The sequence below is a fragment of the Montipora capricornis genome, chromosome 10 (genome assembly GCF_036669925.1).
Source record: "Montipora capricornis isolate CH-2021 chromosome 10, ASM3666992v2, whole genome shotgun sequence".
Classification (NCBI taxonomy): Eukaryota; Metazoa; Cnidaria; class Anthozoa; order Scleractinia; family Acroporidae; genus Montipora; species Montipora capricornis.
The window spans coordinates 27,646,661-27,669,572 of NC_090892.1; the positions used below are offsets into that span (position 1 = coordinate 27,646,661).

The following is a 22,912-nucleotide window of genomic DNA, read 5'->3' on the forward strand; positions in this document are numbered from 1 at the left end:
CTTATACCTTCCCTCAAGCTCTCAGCATCTCAACACACTTTCTTAACGTTTCGTATCATCCTACCGGTTTCTGTATTCACTGATAAACTTACATGTATCCCTCCAGTCTTAAGATTACAACTAAGTAAGGGAACAGAGAACTGTACAATGCACTTACCGGGACTCGAGAACCCTGATCCTCCGGTGTCTTCACCACTAAACTACAACAACGAACATGTTCAATCCAACACAGTTCTTTTCATTACTTATTTCTGTATAATAAGTCAATTGATATCCATGTATAATAACCAAAACTAATCCTAATCTGACTCCAGTTTTTCTCTAGGCTTAATTTGGGCCCCGAAAACGTTTCTTCAATTCATCTGAGTGCATATTCAACTTAGGTAAAATGAGGATCACCAATTTAACCTAGGTAAAAACAGATTCAGCCTGAGAACGGATTTTACCGGTAACAGACGCAACATATTCAAAACCCAGTGTGGCCGTCACGTCACACATGCGCACAACCACCTCAGCTGATTCATTGGCAGTTTCGGCCTGGTTAGGCCTCAGTCGTTTCTATGTTTGAGGCGAACGGCCGGGTAGGCCACGTTTCGGGAGTGCAGTGCCTGCCAGACATACCGAACGGTTCACCTCAAACGGGGGTGCACCAGAACGCCAAACTCGCCGGGGAACCAAAACCCACCTCTACAAGCATATAACACTTCACGAATAAAACTACAAGTACAAAAACAGGAACGACTGAAAGGTAAACAAAAAGAAAAGAAAACAAACACTACAACCATAAAACGGAGGAAAGTGAAGGGCAACAGGACAAAAAAAAAAAAAAACTCGCGAACAGATTCACCAGCCTATGGCAGACCCCATGGGGACACCAGTCAGCCGACTCATTCAAAGTTAAGAGTTGGTACGCTACAGACGTGAATCAGGCCACACATGCACAGTAAGCAAAATTGAAAGCAAATAAAGAGTAGAAAAAGGCGGTTTAAAATCAGGCACCTCTTTAAGTGGCAGCTCCACCCAACAAATGTGCCGGGTTAGCTGGTTGGAACCAGCACGGCGATGAAGGGTCAGGATTCCGTTAAATATGAATGTTCCAATTGAAAAAAGACATTACGATGTCTATGGCGTATACGATCTGGTTTTGTACACTGTAGACAATTTTTTTTTTTTGCAAGAGCCAACTGAACAAAGTGGAAGCGCCTCATCTTGGGAGATCTGACCAGGAAATAATTTGTAGATTTAAAACAAAATAATACTGCAAGGCTGGTTGTACGGCTGTGAGGATACATATTTTTTTATTTACGTGTACATTATACACTGTACATCTTGGTTTCCCATCCAGATACTAATCTTATCTTCTGTGAGAAGCACAAGAACGTGGCTAATTGCAATTTCAGACTAAGAAGGAAGTCGATCGATTTTAAGGCGTGGTATGCGTGACAAGACTTGTTGACAAGACATAAGACTTGTCGTGTAGATCTAAAATAAAACTATCACGCAATACGCGATCGGAATTAATTTGATCCCCAGACTACTCATTCATACTCTCAATTCCACCATCGCCAACGAGTCAGATTGTAATAAATTATCACTGGAAGCCCTCACTGGGAGCCCTCACTTACCCTAAACCCTAACACCCTAAGTTCTTCCATAATCACGCTGACTGGTGATCCCATGGCACACCCCGATACCTGATGGTATTGGGTTTCCTCAAATATGAAATAGCTGTTGTGTGGAAGAAAGGACAGTAAGTCCAGGAATTGGTCTTTGGTCAACTGTGAGTGATTTTTTCCAATCATCAGATCCCTCCAGTTTTCTCTGAACAATGTCTATAGCCATTCCGATCGTTATGGAGGTGAAGAGTGAGATCACGTCAAACGACACAACCAGTTCGTCGTCGCCCACTTCCTGGTTACTTATAAATTCTGCAAACTGTTTAGCATTCTTGACAGAATGTTCGGGGAGCCAATACAGCTGTTTATAGGTCTCAGTGGTATTCGCGTTTCTGTGCCTCACAGGAGAGTGAGACGGTCGTCGATGTACTGCAGTTCCACTTTATGAATCTTAGGTAAGACGATGCTGGTGTGGAGTCGGAGGGGTGGAGCTGCAGTAGTCTGTTTCATTAAGGTTCCCAACTTTCTTCCGACCCAAAAGTTTTCTCTGCAACTGAAGCTCCGTTCTTGATGTTGGATGGCGCCTTTTATCGGTGATTGGTGCATAGATATTCTGATCTTGCAGCATTTCACGAATCTGGTGACGACTGTACAGTTTCCTTTGTACGCTCTGATTATTATATTGTTTTTGTCACTTTGAGGGCTCTCCGCTCTTGATTGGTCAGGTTTCGTTGTTTTGGTGGTTTTGCATGTTTCAGAGCTCCGTAAACCTCTTCTCTAGTAGCGTCCTGATTTTCTCGTGCCAGGTGGCATATTGCGGCTTCAACAGAAGCGAGTACATCTTTCGTGGGTACGGTGTGCGGCGTGATTGCAAAATTCAGTCCTTTCCTCAGTATCGATATTTCGTTGCTCTGAAGTCTTCTTCCGGAGATACTTACTACCCATTTCTTCTTTAATTCGTTTAAATCCATACCAGCCGGTAGCCTATTCAGCTTTTGCTCGTGTTTCCGCTCAGTTTTCGGACGCGTTCACAACGTTGTGCGATTGCTTGGTACAATGCAGGGATTGCGAAGTGGTGAGAGCACCCGCCTCCCATTAATGTGGCCCGGGTTCGATTCCGGCGTCATATGTGGGTTGAGTTTGTTGGTTCTCTACTCTGCACTGAGAGGTTTTCTCCGGGTACTCCGGTTTCCCCTCTTCTCAAAAACCAGCATTTGACTTGATTTGCGTTGATTGTTGATTTCACTTTACAGTGTCCCCAAATAGTGCTCCAGCGCTAAATCGACTAGACACTTAAATAAACTTCCTTTCCTTTCCTTTCCTTTTCCTTGTTTCTAATCGCCTTAGCCTCAATGTTCAAGACAAAATGTCGGTTTACTTAGACATGATATGATCTCTCTGCTTCTGCTTCCAAGTGAACCTCATTGTGTCTTTCAGTTAAAAGGGTGAATACATACAAACCCCAACATGTTGAGAAGGATGAAACACTTCCAAGTCTCGTGGGAGGCGACGTCATCAGTAAAGTTGCCTAGGTACTTGATGTCCCTTAGGAGATATATATGCCTCGGCAAACCAGTGACGATCTTGAATTCATTGATCTCACATTAAATACCATCCACAGACATAATTCTCACAATGTTTTCATTTCAAGGCCAAACTAACAGAACTTTTTCTTACAGGGGCAACATGATATGAAATGGTCTGTGAGCCTAGGCTAAGCATGCCAATAGTCTAAATAATTTCTACTCTGCTATTATGACTCAATGAAAACAACTTTTCAGCACATGTAATCTTGGATATTTTATTCGATTTTGCTTTTTTTCAAGCACAATCTAAGTATTCTTATGGAATCTATTTTTAGTTGTAATGGACGGTTCCTTGAGAGATCTCTTGGTGATATCCATTCCGTAATTCCATGTTGATGATAATGATGATGAAACAGACACGCCTTTCTGCACTCTGCTGTCAGAAGCCGGCCCAATTGTCAACAGTCTCTCTCGTTTACCGTATGTCTTTACATAACATGGGCTGTACATTCATTCTGGACGTCTTAACAGCTTTTCTGACATTGGTTTTATTGGAACCGTTCGGGTAACGTCTAATTAATATGATAAAAATTCAGATCAGCTATGCGTATTACGTTTAACTAGGCCTACGCTGCTCTGAGGAAAGCTGCTTATTATTATTTGAAAAGGAAAAAACTTACTTCATCTTTGTCCCATGTGGATAATATATTTAACTCAACCGAAGCCATTCTTCTTTTCACCCGGAGGCTTCTTCCTCATACTACTGAATGCTCTTTACCTGTGCAATGTTGCAGTATCTCTACGCTATAATGAACCTGATGAATTACTTAGTCTAGCTTTTTAATCTGTCTAAGTTCCTTTTTTTTTGCCGGCAGTTCATTTTGTCACTCGTTGATGTCATGTGAACATGCCTCATCCAGACGCCTTAAGACTTCTGTCAGCTTTTTGTCAAGGATATGTGCTTCTGGCAAATGTTGAATCATCGCTATGGCTTTCAACTGGTAGCTGATACGGTCAAAGAACTCTTTGAATCTTTCAGTTGGAACATTTGAATCATCCTGGTTTCGAGGTGGTTGACTTTTCTCACGTATCTGCAATGCTCTTGCATCATTTATGGCATCATTTAAAGATGATATGAAGAAATTCTTCATTATGATTGTGATACCGAAAAGAAGAAGACTAACGAATACGTGACCAAACACAGGCACCGCTTCAACAAGTTCTTTTACTGGTCGAGCTTTGACATTTCCAAGAATTATTTCAAGCTGAAAGGAAAATGATACCCAAAGGCTCGAATATTGAGAAACAATGGTCCCGAAGAGCAAAATTCCTGTTTGAAGGAATGCAAAGAACAAAACTGAAAGAATAAGGAGATAAGAGTGCAACTTTTGCAACCAGATTCGCAATGCACTAGAAAACACTTTGGTATACATATTAAAATACGTCAACTGCAACAGCTTAACTGTGGTAAAAAAGGTAAGGGTGGCTAAGACACAGTTTTCAACATCCTCCAATAGAACAGCCGACTGGAAATTGACTGGAGCAAAGATGTTGCGCTCCAAGTATTGTAGAATGTTTGTAATATGGTAAGACTTGACAAAGCTGAACACCAGAACAGAGAGGGATGTGCAGAGTAGCGACACATCCAGCCAACACCAAACAGAACGAGTGTAATGTCTTCCCCGGCGAATTATGGTGGTTGTGGTGTCAAAGCCTTTATAGATAAACATGCTGATGAAGATAACAAAGCAGAGTCCTTGAAAGACCTGGAGAACGGATTCAGTATTGTGTAATGAGATGGTGTTGATTTGCTTAAACGATACAGCCTGTCCTGTTTGAGGCACTTCAAAGAAAAAAGAGCAAACAGCTAATGTGCTGATCGATTGGCTAAACAAGGTAAACTCTACGATCACAGCTGTTGTTTGACGGTCAATCCAATGCCCTGATTGTAAAGAATGAACAACTGTACGCGCAGTTTCCTCATCATAACCCAGGTCAGCAGAGTACCCTCCTCCACCATACCACCCATGATGTCCCCATTTTGATGACGCATCGAGTTCTTCTGCTGTTTGATACACCCATGGACGAGGGCAAGAGAAAATGCCACGTTTGGGAATGAATGGATCTTTGGATTTCTTCAAAAAAGAGTAGCAATCATGAAGTTCAAGGGAAAACCAATCCTTGATCGTGTGTGCTGCGGGACACTCAACTGAAAATAAGAGACAGGTGAGGTTAAAGCCAAAAAAACATGCGGTTATTGAATCTAATAAAATGAAAATGTCAGGACAACATTTTACGTTTGATCAATTTTCATACCTACACGTGAATTTTAAAAAATGTTTGTTATGTTTCCTTATTAAAATGCAACTGATCTGTTTTTAAATAAATAAATAAATAAATAAATAATAAATAAATAAATTATTCTCCTAATAAAGTGGCACACTTGAGGACCTTTCCTCTTTAGGTAATATTAATCCTCGTGATTTTCAGATGTTACATACGGCTTCGATACGACTAAAAACCAAAGCGAAAAAAAAAAAAAAAAAAAAAAAAAAAAAAACAACCTTTTCCTGCTCTAAGCTGACGAAGTCGTAACATTCCAATCACAGTAGCTTTTAGCTCATCCCCTGTCCGTTGGCACTCTCGGTAATTGGATTGATGGGGACTGAGGTAGAGATGTGGTACCAACGTTTTGTTCATCCATTCCCAGAAGGAGGTGAAAGTTGTAACCTAAATGGGAATTGACACAAAATGATGCAGAATATGTGATGAACAAATTTATTTAGATTATTTTAGTGAAATCAAGTATTTAAGTTTCGAACTTATAACTTTGGAATTAACTATGATCTTTCAGAGACACGATCCATGATCTAATAAAACACATCGCAATCATATAATGTCTCCAGCGCAGGAATTTGTGAATGTAAAATTGTCACAATGTCTTTAATTAATCTGGGCGATGTAAAAAATATCTTGAAAAATTCAATAAACTTACTTGTCAAATGATTATTATATACTTAGATCTCATTACAGAGTGGCCTGCTCACGAAAAGATATTACCAAATTTCCTAGAGTCAACAGTTTATGTAAAATAAATTAATATTTGAAAAATCATATTTAAGATTTGGTTTCTTTTTTCGCGTTGCAAAAATATGTTATGATTTTCGAATCAAATAGCGTGTAGTGGGTGCAGCCGTAAAAAGCATATGCAGAAGGACCCGCAACATCGAAACGAGGCCCATGAAACTAAGAAAATAACAAAACGTTTCTATAAAGAGGCTATTTTATGAAGAAAATGTGGTCCTGGGTCAGTGGGAGAGTAACACATGTACATAACAATTTGGATTTATCAAACGAGTCGAAATCGAATTGCCTCAGGAAAACTATTGAATGGCTGCCATTTCGAACGACAGCCCTTTGTTAGGACGAAATGAGGAATTGGGGGTTTCTTGTAGTTTATATAGGGAGTGGGAGAGCTATGCAATTGGTGGAGACATGCTAATGAAAAACAATGATAGACTAGTAGAATAAAAAGCGCTCATTGGTTCAACAGAGTATGAAAGTGCAGCTGACTTTCAAAATACATTTTTGCCAGGGTTTGAGGCTTTTCGTGTTTCCTTAGTGTAGGTGAACACCACAAATTGTTGTGTTAAGGGTGGAGCGTTTCGAAAGCGACAGGTTTCGATGCATCTTTGTTATTTTTTTCAACTTTTCGAAGTCTTTTCTCGGTCGAGTGGCAATCGGACTTGTCGCTTTTCAACTAAATCAGGTTGTTTCGGGTGTGGAAAGTCCCAGATCAATTTCTCTCTATTCATATTTTTGAAAAGGTGAAGGTGATTACCTTCTCTTTTCACAAAATTAAAAAAAAGGTTAAAAGGCTGTGTTGTGAGTCAATACCTGTTCAAAATATCCGCTGTGAACATCAAGAAATTTCGCGAACAGGTACCGCGTCGAGTTTCTGTTTCCATATGATAACACACCAATTATGGCAAGAAAAGTCATATAAAATCCTATTTGGCGAATGGACGAGCGACGTTTGGCCTTAGCAACAATCTCTTTCTTCAGTCTTGAGAATTTTCTTCTTGACCTTGGGAAAGCTGTCACTTTGTCCGGTCTCATTTTTTCACGGCTTTCGAAAGATATTTTCTTTCCTTTGCACTTTTCCAACATCACGGATATAGCGACAAGTACGAGACATTTGCATGGCTGCACAACCAGAATGTCTTCGAAGAAAGAGGTGGTGACAGCAGAAATCCACTCTTGGCTTTTATCTCTCCCCCAAATGAGGCTGTAAGAAATGGTCACAATGGCCGACGATACAGTCATTATACCACTCACGGCATACATACCGTAGGACAGACACTGCCACCAGCGTGAATGCTTCGAGCGGAAAAACGATGTGGTTTTCTTAAATAAGAGAATCATAACGTGAACAGGAATGGTAATTATGGTGCTTTGAACACTGACCATCGCCTGTCTTGCTGAAAATTTAAGTGGTCCAAGGTTGATGACTTGGTAGGAATGTGTTTCCCAGCGATAAAATGCAGCACTGATGGCCATCGTACAAAGAAGGAGGCAAACACAGGACGAAAGCCTTTGAACTCTTGTAAAATCGTCCCCCGGAGTCTTAGTAACAACGGAAAACCAAAGGTGGCCATTGGAAAACATCTCCTTCAGAGCCACATTTGTGATACTTGGACCGGAACAGGAAGGAACTTGAAGCACTTCACAAGAGTACGATTCAGTTTCTAGAGAAAGCCATGTGTCAATTATAAATTTCCAGCAGGTTCCAGTGTTCATGCTCGTAATGCTTACCTCGTCCAAATACCAAGATGGATTCTTGCCTGAGTTGTCATGCCAGATACGAAGAGAGTAAATTTCACCAATGTCTTTGTTCAAAATTATTTTAAAGTTTTGTTCAGTTCCTCGAGCGAAAACTGAATAAGACACATCAGTACTTTCCCTCACTATTTTCAGAATACCGCTGTTTCCTTCTACTCCATACATAATAAGGGATACATTGGATGTTGTTCCTGCACCTGCCCAGACACCAGTTTTTACGGTTAACTTGTAGCTGTATGGGCTGTGCCCTTCCGATCTTTCTTCGTTACAAATGATAGTTTGGTCTCTGTCTCGAAGCTGAAAATAAAATAAAATAATTCGTTTCTTAAAAACCAAGTCTAGATTGTTTCTGTAAATGAAAAAAAGAAACAATAAATAAATAAATAAATAAACAAAACAAACCACAAAACATGGGGAAATGAATATTCTGACATTAACGGTTGTGTTTTAGCCTTTGGTATGATGTGTTCATATAGGATATATATTTTATTTAGCTGAACTTTCGGCCGTTTCACAGCCATCTCAGAAGCTGCAGAGTGTCACAAACAGTATGCACTCATTTCCCTTCGGCCACCTTATTAAATATAGGACCCGATTCTCCCTCTCCAAACACAAGAACACATCCTCAAGAAAGGGTCCTTTAGGTGCGTCTTTAGTGGAACAAGTGGAAAACTGGGGTACGCTTCTCGTGTGTAAATGCTTGATCTCTCAGAAACAAAGTTCCTGAAGTGGTTGACTATACTGTAAATGAGAACACTGATGAGTTTCTCGTAGTGGCTTCTAGTTAACAACTGTATTGAAAGTATTACAGTAGGAGAGTCAGTCATTAAACAAGTTGAATACGTTCGTAATCTGGGTGTGTTGTTTGATCACCACATGTCAATGAGTGACCAAATTAGCAAAGTCTGCAGCAAGGCATCCTTTGGCCTGTATAATATCAGACAAATTAGGAAATATCTATCTATGGATGCTACGCAGACTCTGGTCCATGCCCTTGTCACGAGTAATTTCGACTATTCTAATTCTCTTTTGTTTGGAATCCCGCAATATCGGCTTCGGTGATTACAGAGAATTCTAAATGCTGCAGTACGTATCATTTGCTTGGTACCCAAGTACAGCCACATAACACCTGTACTGCAGACAGACGTTACACTGGCTTCTGGCGAAATATCGTATCATTTTCAAAGTTCGTCATAATATGGCCCCCTCTTACTTGAGGAATCTCCTAGAGCCTAAGCCTGAAGGACGTTACAATCAAGATTAACCTCTCCTTGCCGTTGTTAAGAAAGAGAGCTATCCATACAACCAAACAGGACCTTTTAATGAGAAAACAACAACACCGCGAAGCAGCAAGGACATACAGCAAAGATGGTGACGCAATGCGAACAACGGAATTACATAATGTGAGAAAATGTTATCCAATAGAAACGATCAGCCGGGCGGCATGTATTACCATAAATTAATACCTCTAACAGCTGTTCCCAAAACCAAGTGCACGATCTTTGGAGATCGGACCTTCTATAAAGCTGGACCAACACTATGGAAGAGTTACCACTAAATATTAGAATGATTTCGAAGATTGATACATTCAAGAAAGAACTTACAACCTACTTGTTTGGATTTGCTTTTCAGTAATTCTGAGACCACGATCTTACGTTGCTACTTGGACAGTTATTTTATCAACGTATAATTTAGTGCCTTTGACTATTTCATTGTCTCTAACCGCGTAGTTGGAGACAACCATGGGTGCATGCCATACCATTGCTTTTTCCCTGTTGTCAACCCTTCTGGCTATGATTACTGCAACCAGATAAATAAGGAAACATGTCGCGACTGTAACAAGAACGAGGAACTTTCCGCTATCATTGGGAGAGAGAAATTCAGTGAACACTTTGTGGAAATTGATCTCATTCGGCGCTACTAGATAGCCTCCACCAAAGGGCGTCAAGTGATTGCAAGAACACTTCAGGACAAAATTCTTCATGAATCCCTCTATCTGAAACAAAAAAGAGGAAAATTAACCTATATCTATCGGTTTGAGACAAGTTTGGTACTGCAAGTGAACTCTGTCGGAAACGATAAAATTACGATAACACCTCAAACGACTCTGTCGAGGTACATTAGTTGTTGATTTTGTGGTTAAAAAATGGATAAAATGACAATGAAAGAACGATCTCAGATGTTCCAGTTTTCTCCACATTCTTTGAATGAGCTCTTAACAACCGCCCTTTAGTAGCTAACAACATATTGTTTTCGCTTGTTTGTTTGTTTATTAGTTTATTAAGTCTTCCAAAAAATTACTTACAATGAAAACCGCCTACAAATAGCGAGCTAATCTAGGCAGGAGGTGTTAAGGACATACAAACACGAATTACTAATTGAAGGCGTTAAAAAAGTCGATTTTGAATACATTATTTGGCAAAAGAGGAAAAATAGCGATAAAAAGTGAAGGAAAATGTTATAATTTATGATTGAATTATAATTAAGATGCCTTTTTTATTTCAGAAAGAAGAGTGCTAGTGTCAGCATAACTGTCCAAATTTCTAAAGTTACAAATAGTAATGCTTGAATTTTCTTTTTGAATATGTGCTTTGGTAGTCTTCGATAGCTTTCGGGAATGCTGTTCCAAATTTTAGCACCAACGATGGAAAAAGAGTTTTTTATGATGATAGAGCCTAGAATGTTTAATATGGTAGTTACCAGAAGATGCTGAGCGAGTATTATACTGATGTATGTCTTGTGTAGAAGTAAAAGGATTGCAGATATTTTGAGGTGCAGAGTTAGTGGTTGTATCAAGCATTAAGATTGATGAAAGTTTGAAGTAGAGCATTGTGATTGGCAGAATGTTAGATTGAGCGAAATATGGAATCGCATGCGTTCTGAAAGTCAGAAAGTTGATCAAGCGAACGGCTCTCTTTTGGAGTTTTAGAATTTTTTCTAAATGAGATTTGGAAACTTGGCCCCAGGCAATGAGGCCGTAAGATATATAGGGAGAAATTAAAGAATTGTAAATTCTTAGAAGTGTTTTTAAAGGGACAAAGTGTCTTAGTCTCGAAATAATTCCAATATTTCTGCTGATTTTTAAAGCAATACAATTAATGTGGTGTTTCCAGGATAAATTACCCCTAAGTATTTAACATGATTCTTATGTTCAAGATCAAAGAACGTTTTAGCGCGGCTATCATAGGCCTTAATGCGGATGTTAAAATTAATGCGTTTTTGATATGAATGAAAGATTATATAGTTTGTTTTCTTAATATCTAACGAGTGTTTATTTGCGATTAACCAGACGACAACCTTAGTTAGTTCACAGTTGACGATAGTTTCGAGGGATTTTAGCTGTTTATCAGCGTATAAAAGGTTCGTGTCATCGGCAAAGAGGTAAAAGGTTAGCTTGTCTGAGGCCATGTACATGTCATTTAGTGGGAGGTAGTCACGAAACGACTTGTCGCTGCTTAGTAGATCAGAGGCAAATTCCATTAGTTATATCAACGATCCTTCAAATTGCTCTCTTCGCGGACAGCCTAATGTTTTTTTTATTTTGGGGATCTAAGGATCTTAATTGGAGAGTTTAATGTGGAGCTTGAAAACTACTCGCTTTGGATTATCTCTTAATATGCTACGAAAACCAAATTGGTTTTCAGACTTGGGAGGATATATTAATGTCAAAGAACGCGGATTGTGATGGATACTGATACTGTGGCTGAACAAGTCCAAAGTACAAAATTTCCAGATGCATCACTGACTGATCTTCATGTTATGTAAAAACCTGATGAAGGTTTTATTTGCATGTGCGGAAATTTTTAAATTAATCCCCCCGGGGTTAATCCCTTTACTGTACAAATTCAGATTCTACATAACATCTAAGTCACTCGCACATCGTTTTTCTCTCTGATATTAGTATCGTATGGTCCTCTACGTATTTATGCAAAGTCAAAGCGACTCTAACCTTCCTTCGCAGCGGAGACTGAAATGAATGTCAAAGGAATGGAGAGCGCTGGAGGAAACAGGCGTTTGAATGAAAAATTCGAAGACAACTTTTAATGACCGGTGTGTTTCATTTCGTACAAATACAATAGTAATGTGTCTTTACCTTGCATCCACTGGTGTCCCAGTACAATTCACTTGAATTCCAAAAGAAACAGGCGACCTCTGAAATAGTAAACGTGTAGTTGATCCATTGTGATTCTTGTTTTGGTGGTTCTTTTATCTTGATACATTTATCCGTTCCTTGTTCATCCTCGTTTATATTATTCCCTTTTCTCATGAAGTCTATGTCAAGATGGTAGTTTCCAGGAAGGAGCGTTTTAAACTTTATTGTCAAATTTGTTTTCCCGACGCAAGTGATGTTTTCGCTGTGAAGCCATTTCCCTTGCACACGCATACACTCTGGCGGACCAAGCTGTGGTGACAACTCTACAGGAGGTGACACCCGAACGTATGGAATAACAAAGTCGTCACCGTAAGACACAATCGAGATCTCAACAACTGAATGACCGTGCTGAACACTTATACTGTGACGTCTTGACGATCCCAGTCTTACAAAGGACAGATTACTGGAACGGTAAGTAATTGGTTGCCATGGAAGTAGGATGGTTATACCCGGTGAAAGACCAGACATGGTTATGATGTCTTCCTCTTTGTCTCTAATGTCCAAACTTGCAACATTTGTGGTAACCCATTCGCTACTTTTGTCCCAAGTGAAGGGGTTAAAGGGTGTGGTCCACATCTGAAAATGCCGATAATCAACAGTCTCAAGAAATATTTATTTAAAAAAGCTCAAAGATCTCATTTCAAAACAAGGGGCAAAAAGTTCTAGGGAACGGAGTTTCAGAGTGAGTAAATTGACTCAAATTGAAGCATGCTTTCATTATTATTTATCACTGTGTATCCTTCATTAACTCAATCAATTATCTACACAAACAATAAATATGATAATACCTCAAAGAACACAATTTCGTTGTTATACGTATTTTTCTTCAAAACGTTGCTTAGATCCGGGATTCGAAAGGAACCAATGCGATTGTCGCCCAGCATCAAGCTGCGAAGTAAATTTCTCCTTACAGACACCACTTCAATGTTCATATATGTAGAATAAAATGTTTTGTTGCCTGGGGAAGATTTCAATGAATTTCTAATTCCTCTTATCATTCGATCTTTCAGCAAGAGGAGTTCCCTTGTCATAGTGATGCCCTAAGTGAACAAAAAATTAAACACAATGATTAGACGTCGCACTAAAACAATACAAACATTCACGTTTTTAATTCAACTTATCTCCTAACACCAAATTTTGTACACCAATGTAGGTTTACTCGTCACATCAGGCACGATTCTAGGTTGTTTGTTGAGTAGGTAAAGTCTGCTACGAGCCTAGAAAGCCCATCAGGCCGGCGCTTATCTGCGGTTTCTGTAGCATGAAGCAACTAGGAGTATTTCAACTCCCCCCTGGATGGGATGCTAGTCCATTGCAGGGTTACCCCTAGCATTAAATTCGCCGGTACCCATTTGTACACCTGGGTGGAGAGAGGCACCGTGAGAGTAAAGTGTCTTGCCCAAGAACACAACACAATGTCCCCGGCCAGGACCTGATACTATTTATCAATTTTTAATTTGGGTAGAAAGCCCAAATGTAAAAAAAAAAATGTAAATGCTTTGTTTATAGTGGAAGTGCACTTAGCTATCAAGCTAGTTTACAGGCAACCCACTTTTTCAGAATCTGAAAGAAACAATTCAAACTTAACAGAAACATGATTAAGAGCCCCAACTAGCAGGAGGCAACCAGTTGTCTATTTACAAAGCACGGTAGAGTTGAATCCGGGACAACCGGAAACAAACCAGAAGTTAGAATGGGATTTGAACCCGGGGTAACCGCATGCAATCCCCCAACCTTCCACTGGACCTCCCCGCCTCCAGGCTCTCTCTTCTCTCTCCCACCGCAAAGAGAGAACCTGCTCGCAGGCTAAGTACAGGCCATGTCGATGAACCCAACACAAGGATATCGGAATATTTGTCTCTAATAAAACGTAAAAATGTCCTTGATTTGCCTTGAAAGAACTTTTACTCTAGCAAAGGGGTGGACCATGGACGTGATCCAAGTACCGTGGACTACTGGAGAGGGCCATGGATCGGAGGTCCACTGCCTCTTCATGCTGGCTATAAAAGCGCGATAATTGCTTAAATAACAGAATTTCGTTAAATCTATCAAAGACATAGGAAATGACTATCCAAGGTAAGACCAAGAAGGCAGAGTCACCCGTTTTACCAGAAATCAAGAGGAAAGCCTGGCTCAAACTCTTAGGAATTACTTTCGAGGAAAATCCCTGCGACTGGGACAGGCATATTGACAGCAGGCAGGCATATTGAAAGCAAGTTGCCGCTTTTGTATTATGAGAGTGTGTAAAGCATATGGATACTCCAAAGAATAACTTGACAGGCTGTTTGAATGTCTTATCATGTCTGTATGTATTTATGGAATGGAAGTCTGGGGAGACGCATATCAACACAAACACTTGGATAGAATTGACAACTTTTTTAAGTATGGATACACATCTCTTATTTAATATTGATATCAGACATCATCATAAGGACAGACAAACTGCTCTTTGAAAAAGTTTGTGTAAATGGATACATCCTGCATGACCTTCTACTGCCTAAAAGGACTCGCCTACTTCGTGAAAGAGAACAAACTATTTACTACCAAGAGTCAATACAGAGCGCTACATTTGTAAATCACATTTTTAAATCGTTGGTTATTCTCTGCATGACATTGATATATTATCTCTATTGAATAAATATCATTATTTAAATTATTTTTATTTTTAATGTTTTCACGTTTGTTTGAATGTTTTATTTAATAAAGACCATTATTATTATTATTATTATTATTATTATTATTATTATTATTATTATTACTAATTGATCCGTTTCCTTCCTGACCCAAGTTAAATAAATTGAAATTCTCAGAAGGTTAAAAATACCTTTCCTCGAGTCGCCCGGTTCTGATTCTGAACATGAGCATCCCGTGAAGTTATACTTAATATTTTACCAACACCAAAAAGAAGGTTTTCCACTGTGTGCGGCAACGTAGAATTCGTTCCAAGTGTTCCGATACTATTGTTCAAATAGTTCACGAGATTCCTGAAAATGTCATAAGACTGAAATACAAGAAGATCAGTTAATACTATGTCATTTCGTGACGACTCTCCTTATAGGAAAAGCTATTAGCTTTACCTCTAGTTTTGCAATTCGGTGATCATTAAGCTAAGTTAATTTATTTGCATAGTGCACTAACAAGAGTTGTCATCTCGTTAAGGGGTGGTTCTTTAACTACCAAACCGTTCCTATAGACCTCTTCAAATAGTCATTTCTCGAAAACTATGACGTCATAAGACCATCCTTTGATACACTTTTCACAATATCAGTTCCATTTTTTGTCCAAATAGAAATTCCATGCCACAGTTTACGAAAAATGATGGAACAATTCTCATCCGGTGAAAAAAGCGTCTCTTCGTTTCCTAAGAGTTTTTACATCTTTTTCACTGAAAGGCATAGCAGATGCCTGGGACTAGTTGAGCATGCGCTTTCTGATTGAAGTGATGTCAGATTCTCATTGAAAAAGTTACTTCAAAGAACCATACATGCAACCTTTTTGTAGGGCTCTTGATTAAAAACCTTCCATAGCAGCTATTTTCTTTCTGTAGTTAAGAGCCACCCCCTTAAAGTTGGCTACTTGCTAAATAGTTCAACGAGATGATAGTGCTAAACTTATCGAGAAGTACCTTGGAACGTAGAAAAATAATAATGAATACAGTTTCCAAGAAAGATGATGACATTGGTCATCTCACTTTCAAGAATAATTAATTCTCCTCTTAAAGGATGCTTGGGGTATGCTTGGGTTTTCTTCCTGCGACTGATTAACGCAACAAATGGAAATATCGGTATTTGATTGATTGATTGATTTGCAAAATAGAAAGTAAAACAAACACAGAGAAAAGGTCGCGAGGAAGCCCAAATTGAAATCATAAGACTTTTAAGAATAAGCCAGATTTTCTCATTCAGGCTAAGACGGTTCAAAAATTAATAATCCCTGTTAAATACAGAAAGACTAAAAAGGAATAAAAAACACAACTAAAACGCAACTGGTGAGTGAACTCGGTGATGAGAACTTTTATCATATTTCATATGTGATCTATTTCATATATCATTTCATCGTTGATTCATTCCTCACGGGAACATTGGAACCCACAAATGACCAGCTCCCAGCGTCAGTGGCTTCATAGCTCAGTTGGTTAGAGCGTCGCACCGGTATCGCGAGGTATCGAGTACATTTATTTCAAGTTCCGAACATTCAGTCAGTAATGTGCTTTTCCTAGTCATAATGGACATTTGACTCCTAGTTATATAAACTAGGATCAAAATTTCAGGCTCATTTTTCCAGTGTTCGCGCATTTTGCAGGGTGATTTCAACCATCCGGTTGTTCTTGTTTCCGATTTCCATCCTGTCCTGGACAGAGTTATCAGAGGGAATTCTGGTTCTGAATTCTGGTTTCCGGATTTCGGGTTCCACTTCCCCTACAAAACAGACTCGAATCCACTACTCACAGACCAGCAGATTAGCGAAGTCACAGTGTTCAACGATATTTTGTATCTCAACCTGAAATCAAAGTTATAGTGCTTAATCGATCCTGATGCTAGCCTGCGTGGCAGACGTATTTCCGGTTATCGTTTCTCTCCACCGAAAAAACGACCAAGGTTTTGATTTCCATGATGTCATTTCTTTTAGACCATTCACGTGTTGGTTCATAAAAGTCTAGAACTAAATATGGGTTTCTTTAGGTGGGGTACACGAGTTTTCGTGTGAAACAAACTGGCAGATGATGTAAAGAATAGGCCGCGTTCAGTATATAAATATTCACACTTGCCTACGAGGCTTATGGTTAAATTTGAATATTATTTTGTTTAGAAATCTCCCTTGAGATTTGTGAGACAAAGAAAGCAGGACTGATCGTAGCCTAGTAGCCATGCCTGAATAATCGGCCTATGGATGGTTTTCAATCACGTGATGAGGCGGCCATGTTGGTGCACAAAACAATAGAAAATCATGGCTAATGTTTTGAATTATTCAAAGTCAAATTCCCAAAAGGCTTTTTTCTTTATTGTTCTGTGCACCAACATGGCTACTGTGACGTCAGATGAAAATCATCTATTTCTTTCAGGCGGCGCTCTAAACGGTTAGTGTAAAATTTGAAGAAGAGAAGCGCAGTCAGCAACTAGAAGAGGCTATAAGATGTACTGCTCTGAAAAGGATGTTTTCGTAAACCTACGTATCGGATTTGGAAAGTAAAGGCTTAATCATCGTCGTTTCGCCATTAGTTAGCCCAATAAACTGAGTCGCTTAACCTCGCTTCTTATAAGAGCTGTTTCTCCGTGCAATGTAAAAAACAGAATTGCAGATTGTCTAGCATTCAATTCGTAGCATGTACGTATTGTTTTTAACTCGACGCATTGGCTGTCTACGCTAGGAACCTAACAATCCCTAGTGGCTCGAGGATAAATGAAGTATGAGCATACATAAAAGTGAGGAAAGAAGTGAAAAGTGGGCCTTATTCAATTGTTTATGGATTTCCCATCGGTAAGTTTTCAGTGGGTAATTTTCAATCGACTGATTTATCGTCCAGCCTCGGTGATTGCAACCTCAAAAGTCCTTAAAGTGAAATTAGCCAAAAGTTACTGATGAATCGAACAGTATCGATCGATCTTATTTTTTTCTATTGTTGATAAAGTTGATATTCGCGCCCTATTCTGTGGAAGAAATCCAGCAATTCTAAAACCGCACATAGCTGGAAATACGTCTGCCACGCAGGCATTCTGATCCAAATTATCTTTTTTTGGAATTGGGCGAATAAACGATAAAAGTAAGCGTAAGCCCAGGTTTATTAAAATGTTAATTTTTTTAGCGGAGCTCTTGGGCGCGCGCGGAGCACCTTTGATAAGAAAATATGGTAACCTGTCTGTGAGAGAAACATTGGTTTTGGTCACCGTACGACCGTACTTCCACCCCTCCATGAATGCCAATGTGAAATCGCGTTTACTGGCGGGAACATCTTTGATATTGGACATCCACGTTATGGTTAATTGACACCTCTAAAATCAATGTACTGACTGGTATTACGTGCAATGTCGTGGGCTCAAGTTTAAAGCTCAGCGAGATCAGTTTTTTTAAGTTGATCGCTGACCAGGTACTGGTTTTCGACTGGATCGCAAGCTTAAGCGGAGTTAACTTATTGTAAGAATAAATAACGTGGGAGCTCTTCTTTTAGGCTTGGCTAAATTTCTATATTACGTTTTGGGTGAGATGATGCAATAAGTATTACAGATTTCTGGGCGTCTTAGAGAGAAGAGAAATGAGCCGCCTTAAAATTATTGCGGAGTCTACAGAAATAAAGTAGTGTCGAAGGTTGGCCAGGAGCCGCCAAACGAAACGCAGAGAGAGTCAATAAACAGCAAAGGCTGGTACAGAGAAACAAGAAAATAGCAATATTGTGGTTGAGGGAGAAAAGATTGAGGAGTTTGAAAAGAAAAAAAAGCAGTCCCAGACGTTGTAACTGAAACACACCCGAGTCTGCCGTTCAGCACTCGATCAGTTGGTACCTCAGAGCGTGATGGTAAGCAATGCATACCAAAGAAACAGTTAGCCAGCGAAAGTTTCTTACAGTTTGTCCAGTTTTTGCAGATGTTGATTATTAAGAGTATCATCTGAAACGTTTTTCATTAACCGTGAAATGCCAAACTCACCTCAACCTTGTTGGGATGCTTCTCAAGCAAATCAACCACAGCACTGAATAGGGATGGTGGGAAGATTTCTGTGATGGCTCCCTTTTCCCTGATGAGTGTTTGACAATTAAGATACTTCCACAACTGCAAGGAAACAAAGACCACTGAGAATTATTGATAATCCAAAACCGTGGTTTTATGTTTGCCTGAAAAACTTTTGTGCTTATGCAAATAGTCCATATTAGTATTCTCAGTATTGGACTGGAACTAGCTTGCAATGGAGGCTAATGCGGGGGAATCTTTTCAAATGCAAATACTTTTTTGATATATCCCCCCGCATTTAACTCCATTGCAAGCTAGTTCTAGTCTAATACTAAGAATCCGAATATGGTCGATTAAATTAATCCGTTGATTATTTTAACACAATTCAGGGATTTCTGTGTGCCCAGATGGGCTCCTGGTGTGCTTTATTTCAGAGCTAGTCCTGGAGCGAAACCATTCAGACCTAAATAGTATAATTTTCATGACAACATTTAACTTGTGTGGCTTTGTTATCCTTCGTAAAATGGAAAGCATGCAGATATTAAAACTTCCATTGCAAACAAGCTTCTTTTATTCCTATAGAGAACAAGGAGTTTATTCATGAACTTCATAACATACGTAAGGTGCAGAGATGGCGCAGTGGTGAGAGCATTCGCCTCCCACCAATGTGACCAGGTTCAATTCCCAGATCCGGCGTCATATGTGGGTTGAGTTTGTTGGTTCTCTACTCTGCACCGAGAGGTTTTCTCCGGGTACTCCGGTTTCCCCTCTCCTCAAAAGCCAACATTTGACTTTAGTTGTGTTAATTATTAATTTCAGTTTACAGTATCCCCAATTAGTGCTCCAGCGCTAGAACGACTAGACACTTAATAAAGTTCCTTTCCTTTCCTTTCCTATAATGACGTGAACATACGCGTAACGCAACAGTAGCGACAGAAACTTAAAAGTTTTTGCAAAGACTAGCTTTCAAACAGAAGCAAATAGCCATTGCGCACTACCTACAATCGCTGATGACAAATAAAAACACGTCTTTCAGCCAGTACAATGATCAATTAAAGTTGCCAACGTTTTGGCAGTAGTACTTTCCTATGAATCAAATTAGATTTTGCAAAGCAGACCAATACGCACCTGCTTACATCTCGTGAAGTTGTAAAGCAGAGATGGAATTTCGGCAACAAGTTGCACATCTACACTCCCGTTACATCTATTAAAAGATGCATCCCACTGTAAACACGTTATCTTCCGGGGAGGAAGAACCTAGAAAAATATCATCTACAATTTAAGATGTATATATAGAGGATATTACACGGTGGCAAGAACAATAACTCAATCGTTCGCTGCGCTCAATTGTGAGATATTAGCGACCTTTCGATTGGAGAACGACGACGGCTACGAGTACGAGTTTTCCGTTCTGAGCACGCGCACTTTTAAAAATGTTGACCCCGACACCGCGGCAAAATGAGTGCGCATTGTTTTGGAGTTTATTCGACGGTGAAGGAAAAGTTCTTTTGGACGTTTTGATGATCAAGATCTCACGCTAACATGGACTCGACAAAACAACTAAACAGCAGTTCCGAGTTGTTTCCAACAAGAAAGTCAAAAGAGGTAAGCATCAACATTATATTTATTTGTTTATGTCGTTTCCACGATAGTTATCTTCGCCAAACCATGTTTGCTCGTGTTTCGGTCACACCAGTTGTAAATTTTAAACTGACAACATTTTTCGTTTACTGTGTTTCGCTTATGGGCAATTCCTCTAAAAACGCTGGGCTTCGACACAACAGAAGTTTTAACCTCTGACGTGTGATACGAGAGCCGTAATTCTTCTGTGACCAGGTTGTCCACAGCAAGAGCAATGGTTTGTCTGGTAGATGTTGGTGCTCTCTCTTTTCCAGCTCTGTGTTGCGTTGCAGGACACACTAGGTTGTGGTACGATTAAATTTAATTATTGATCTCTAGATTTCTGTTGATTTCATTGTCCCAGTCATCTGACCTGAAGAAATCTTGTGTAAAGTGATGATATCTGGCTGGCTGTCATTTTGACTGTCATTACTTTCAAGATGTGAGCAACTGTTTTTATCCGCATTGTTAGACAAAACTTCTTATTAAGGGAGTCAGTTAAGTTGTTTATTTTTTTTTTTGAAAGGGATTGTTACAAATAGGGCACAGATTTCCATGTTTTTTCAAGTATCTTAACTGACATCTGCACATGAAAATGAGCAAGTGTTAATAATATTGTTGTTTAACTTTGACCAGTTTCCTTATGTTTCTTAAACATGTCATTTATTTTGATTCCAGTGCTGAAATTTAAAACTCTTCCTGCTGTGTATCCTGATGTGGTCAAACCATGCATGGCAAGCAACATTTAAGGTTGTTTTCAGAGATTGTGATGAGGAGTTCAGCGTTGAATATTTTATCGGTTTTGTGATGAAAAAAAGCCAGGGTTGTTTTTCATCTCTAATTTTTTTCCTGCATGAGATCCTGCATGATGACAACAGTATTACTGTAAATTAAACATCACAGATGCAAGCATGTCAGTGGTTAATACAAGATGATTTCCAAACAGCTCTTCAAAATTGTCTAAAAAAGGGACAATAATTATTTACTTGCCACACCCTTCTAATTCAGTGTTTGACCAAGCATATATAATTTAGTTTTTTTTATTCAAGTAAACTGTCTTACTTTCGTTAATACAGCTGTATGTTATTCTAGTCTTTCTCTTGCTGAGCATGGGTTTTGATATTAATTTCTGAGAATTACTTGCAATAGTGTTAATGAATATACGGTACTTACAACAATAAAATTAGAGAGATATTTGAGTTACTGTATATTGTGTTTTTTGGTAACACATACCATAGTAGTTGTTGTGGTTGTTGTTTTTGTTGTTGAAAATGAATTGGATAGAGTCATTGTGGGTCGAGATAGAGCCATTGTGGGTATATCATTGGGTAGTGAAACTGGACGAGAATAAAATTGTGCAGAATAAAATCTTAGAGTATCATATGAAGCAGAATGCCTCTCATCTTGCTGGATGTATGATTACATTCCTCTCTCAGTATCTTTACACATTTAGGCTGGATTTTTGCTGGTGGGATGCATGCAAAAGTGAAATGAGTATTTTCCAAACACATGCAGGTGAATGTTTTGTATGTTTCATGATCATGATTCTCATGTCTCCCCACCCTCATCTCAGCAAGGCTCTACAAGGTGATCGACGAAGCTAGAAAAAATCACAGGTACCAGCCTGATAAAAAAGTAGCTAAAAGTATTGTCATAGCTGCAGGAAAAATGCTGAAAAAAATATTTTCAAAGGTGGACCATTGCCAAACGCCAAGTAAAACTGGAAACATCAAGTAGCATTGAAGTCAATTTTATACTTAGTTTCAAAACGTTTTTGCGATCCTCTCTTAAAATTAAGACTTCTTTTCTTTATTTTATTACCTCGCTCTTGGAAAAGTAACTAGTGTTGTAAAATATGAGAATTGAGGGCAGGGAAGTGACTTATCCAAGTTGCCGAATGAGTGGGATGCGGGCATGAAAAGAACTTATTTCTCACTTTCAAATGATTCCAATGAAACAAACAGGCGATTTCCTCGTTCAACAGAAGCAACAGAAGTTATCTTCGCCGTAGAAATTATCATTGTGCCCTTGCAAAGATGTTTAAAACCGCGTTTTCCCTCTCAGTGCACAGTTTTCCCTCCAGAAGCTTACCAACGCAGAGACCATCGCGACTAATAACATTACGAACTTCGTCCTTTTGCACTAGCGCTCGAATGCAAGGTAAAAATTCTCCTGGTTTGAACTATAGTTTTTTGGTTTGAAAAGACACACGGAAGATTAGTCTTTCAGGAAGCTCTCTTCAAAATTTAAACCTTATCAACGTAGTGTTGTCCTTATCATCGCAAAATGAAAACAAACAAAGAGAATTTAAATTGCCACCATTTTGCCGCGCTGTTGTTTCTATGGCAAATTTGATTGGTACCAGTCCCTCGCGCGTGGAAACGATTCGCGCGTGGGACAAGCCTGCGCACTCATTTTGCCGCGGTGTCGTTGACCCCCAAACCTTATGCGCATGCTCACAACGGAAAATCGTACTCGTAGTCGTCCTCGTCC

At 39.3% G+C, this 22,912-nt stretch overlaps 1 protein-coding gene across 1 annotated transcript in view; it reads right to left on the reverse strand.

Moving 5' to 3' along the window:
* Positions 1–1,274: 1,274 nt before the first annotated feature.
* The window catches only part of LOC138019183 (polycystin-1-like protein 2), an 87,564-nt gene continuing 65,926 nt past the window's right edge, over positions 1,275–22,912 (reverse strand). The window contains exons 10-16 of the mRNA XM_068865879.1: positions 19,928–20,056; positions 18,779–18,901; positions 14,962–15,138; positions 12,926–13,177; positions 7,040–8,281; positions 5,707–5,872; positions 1,275–5,351 (exon numbers count right to left, since the gene is read on the reverse strand). Coding sequence (XP_068721980.1) covers positions 4,027–5,351; positions 5,707–5,872; positions 7,040–8,281; positions 12,926–13,177; positions 14,962–15,138; positions 18,779–18,901; positions 19,928–20,056 — 3,414 coding nt within the window. The 3' untranslated portion in view covers positions 1,275–4,026. The remainder of the gene's footprint in view (positions 5,352–5,706; positions 5,873–7,039; positions 8,282–12,925; positions 13,178–14,961; positions 15,139–18,778; positions 18,902–19,927; positions 20,057–22,912) is intronic.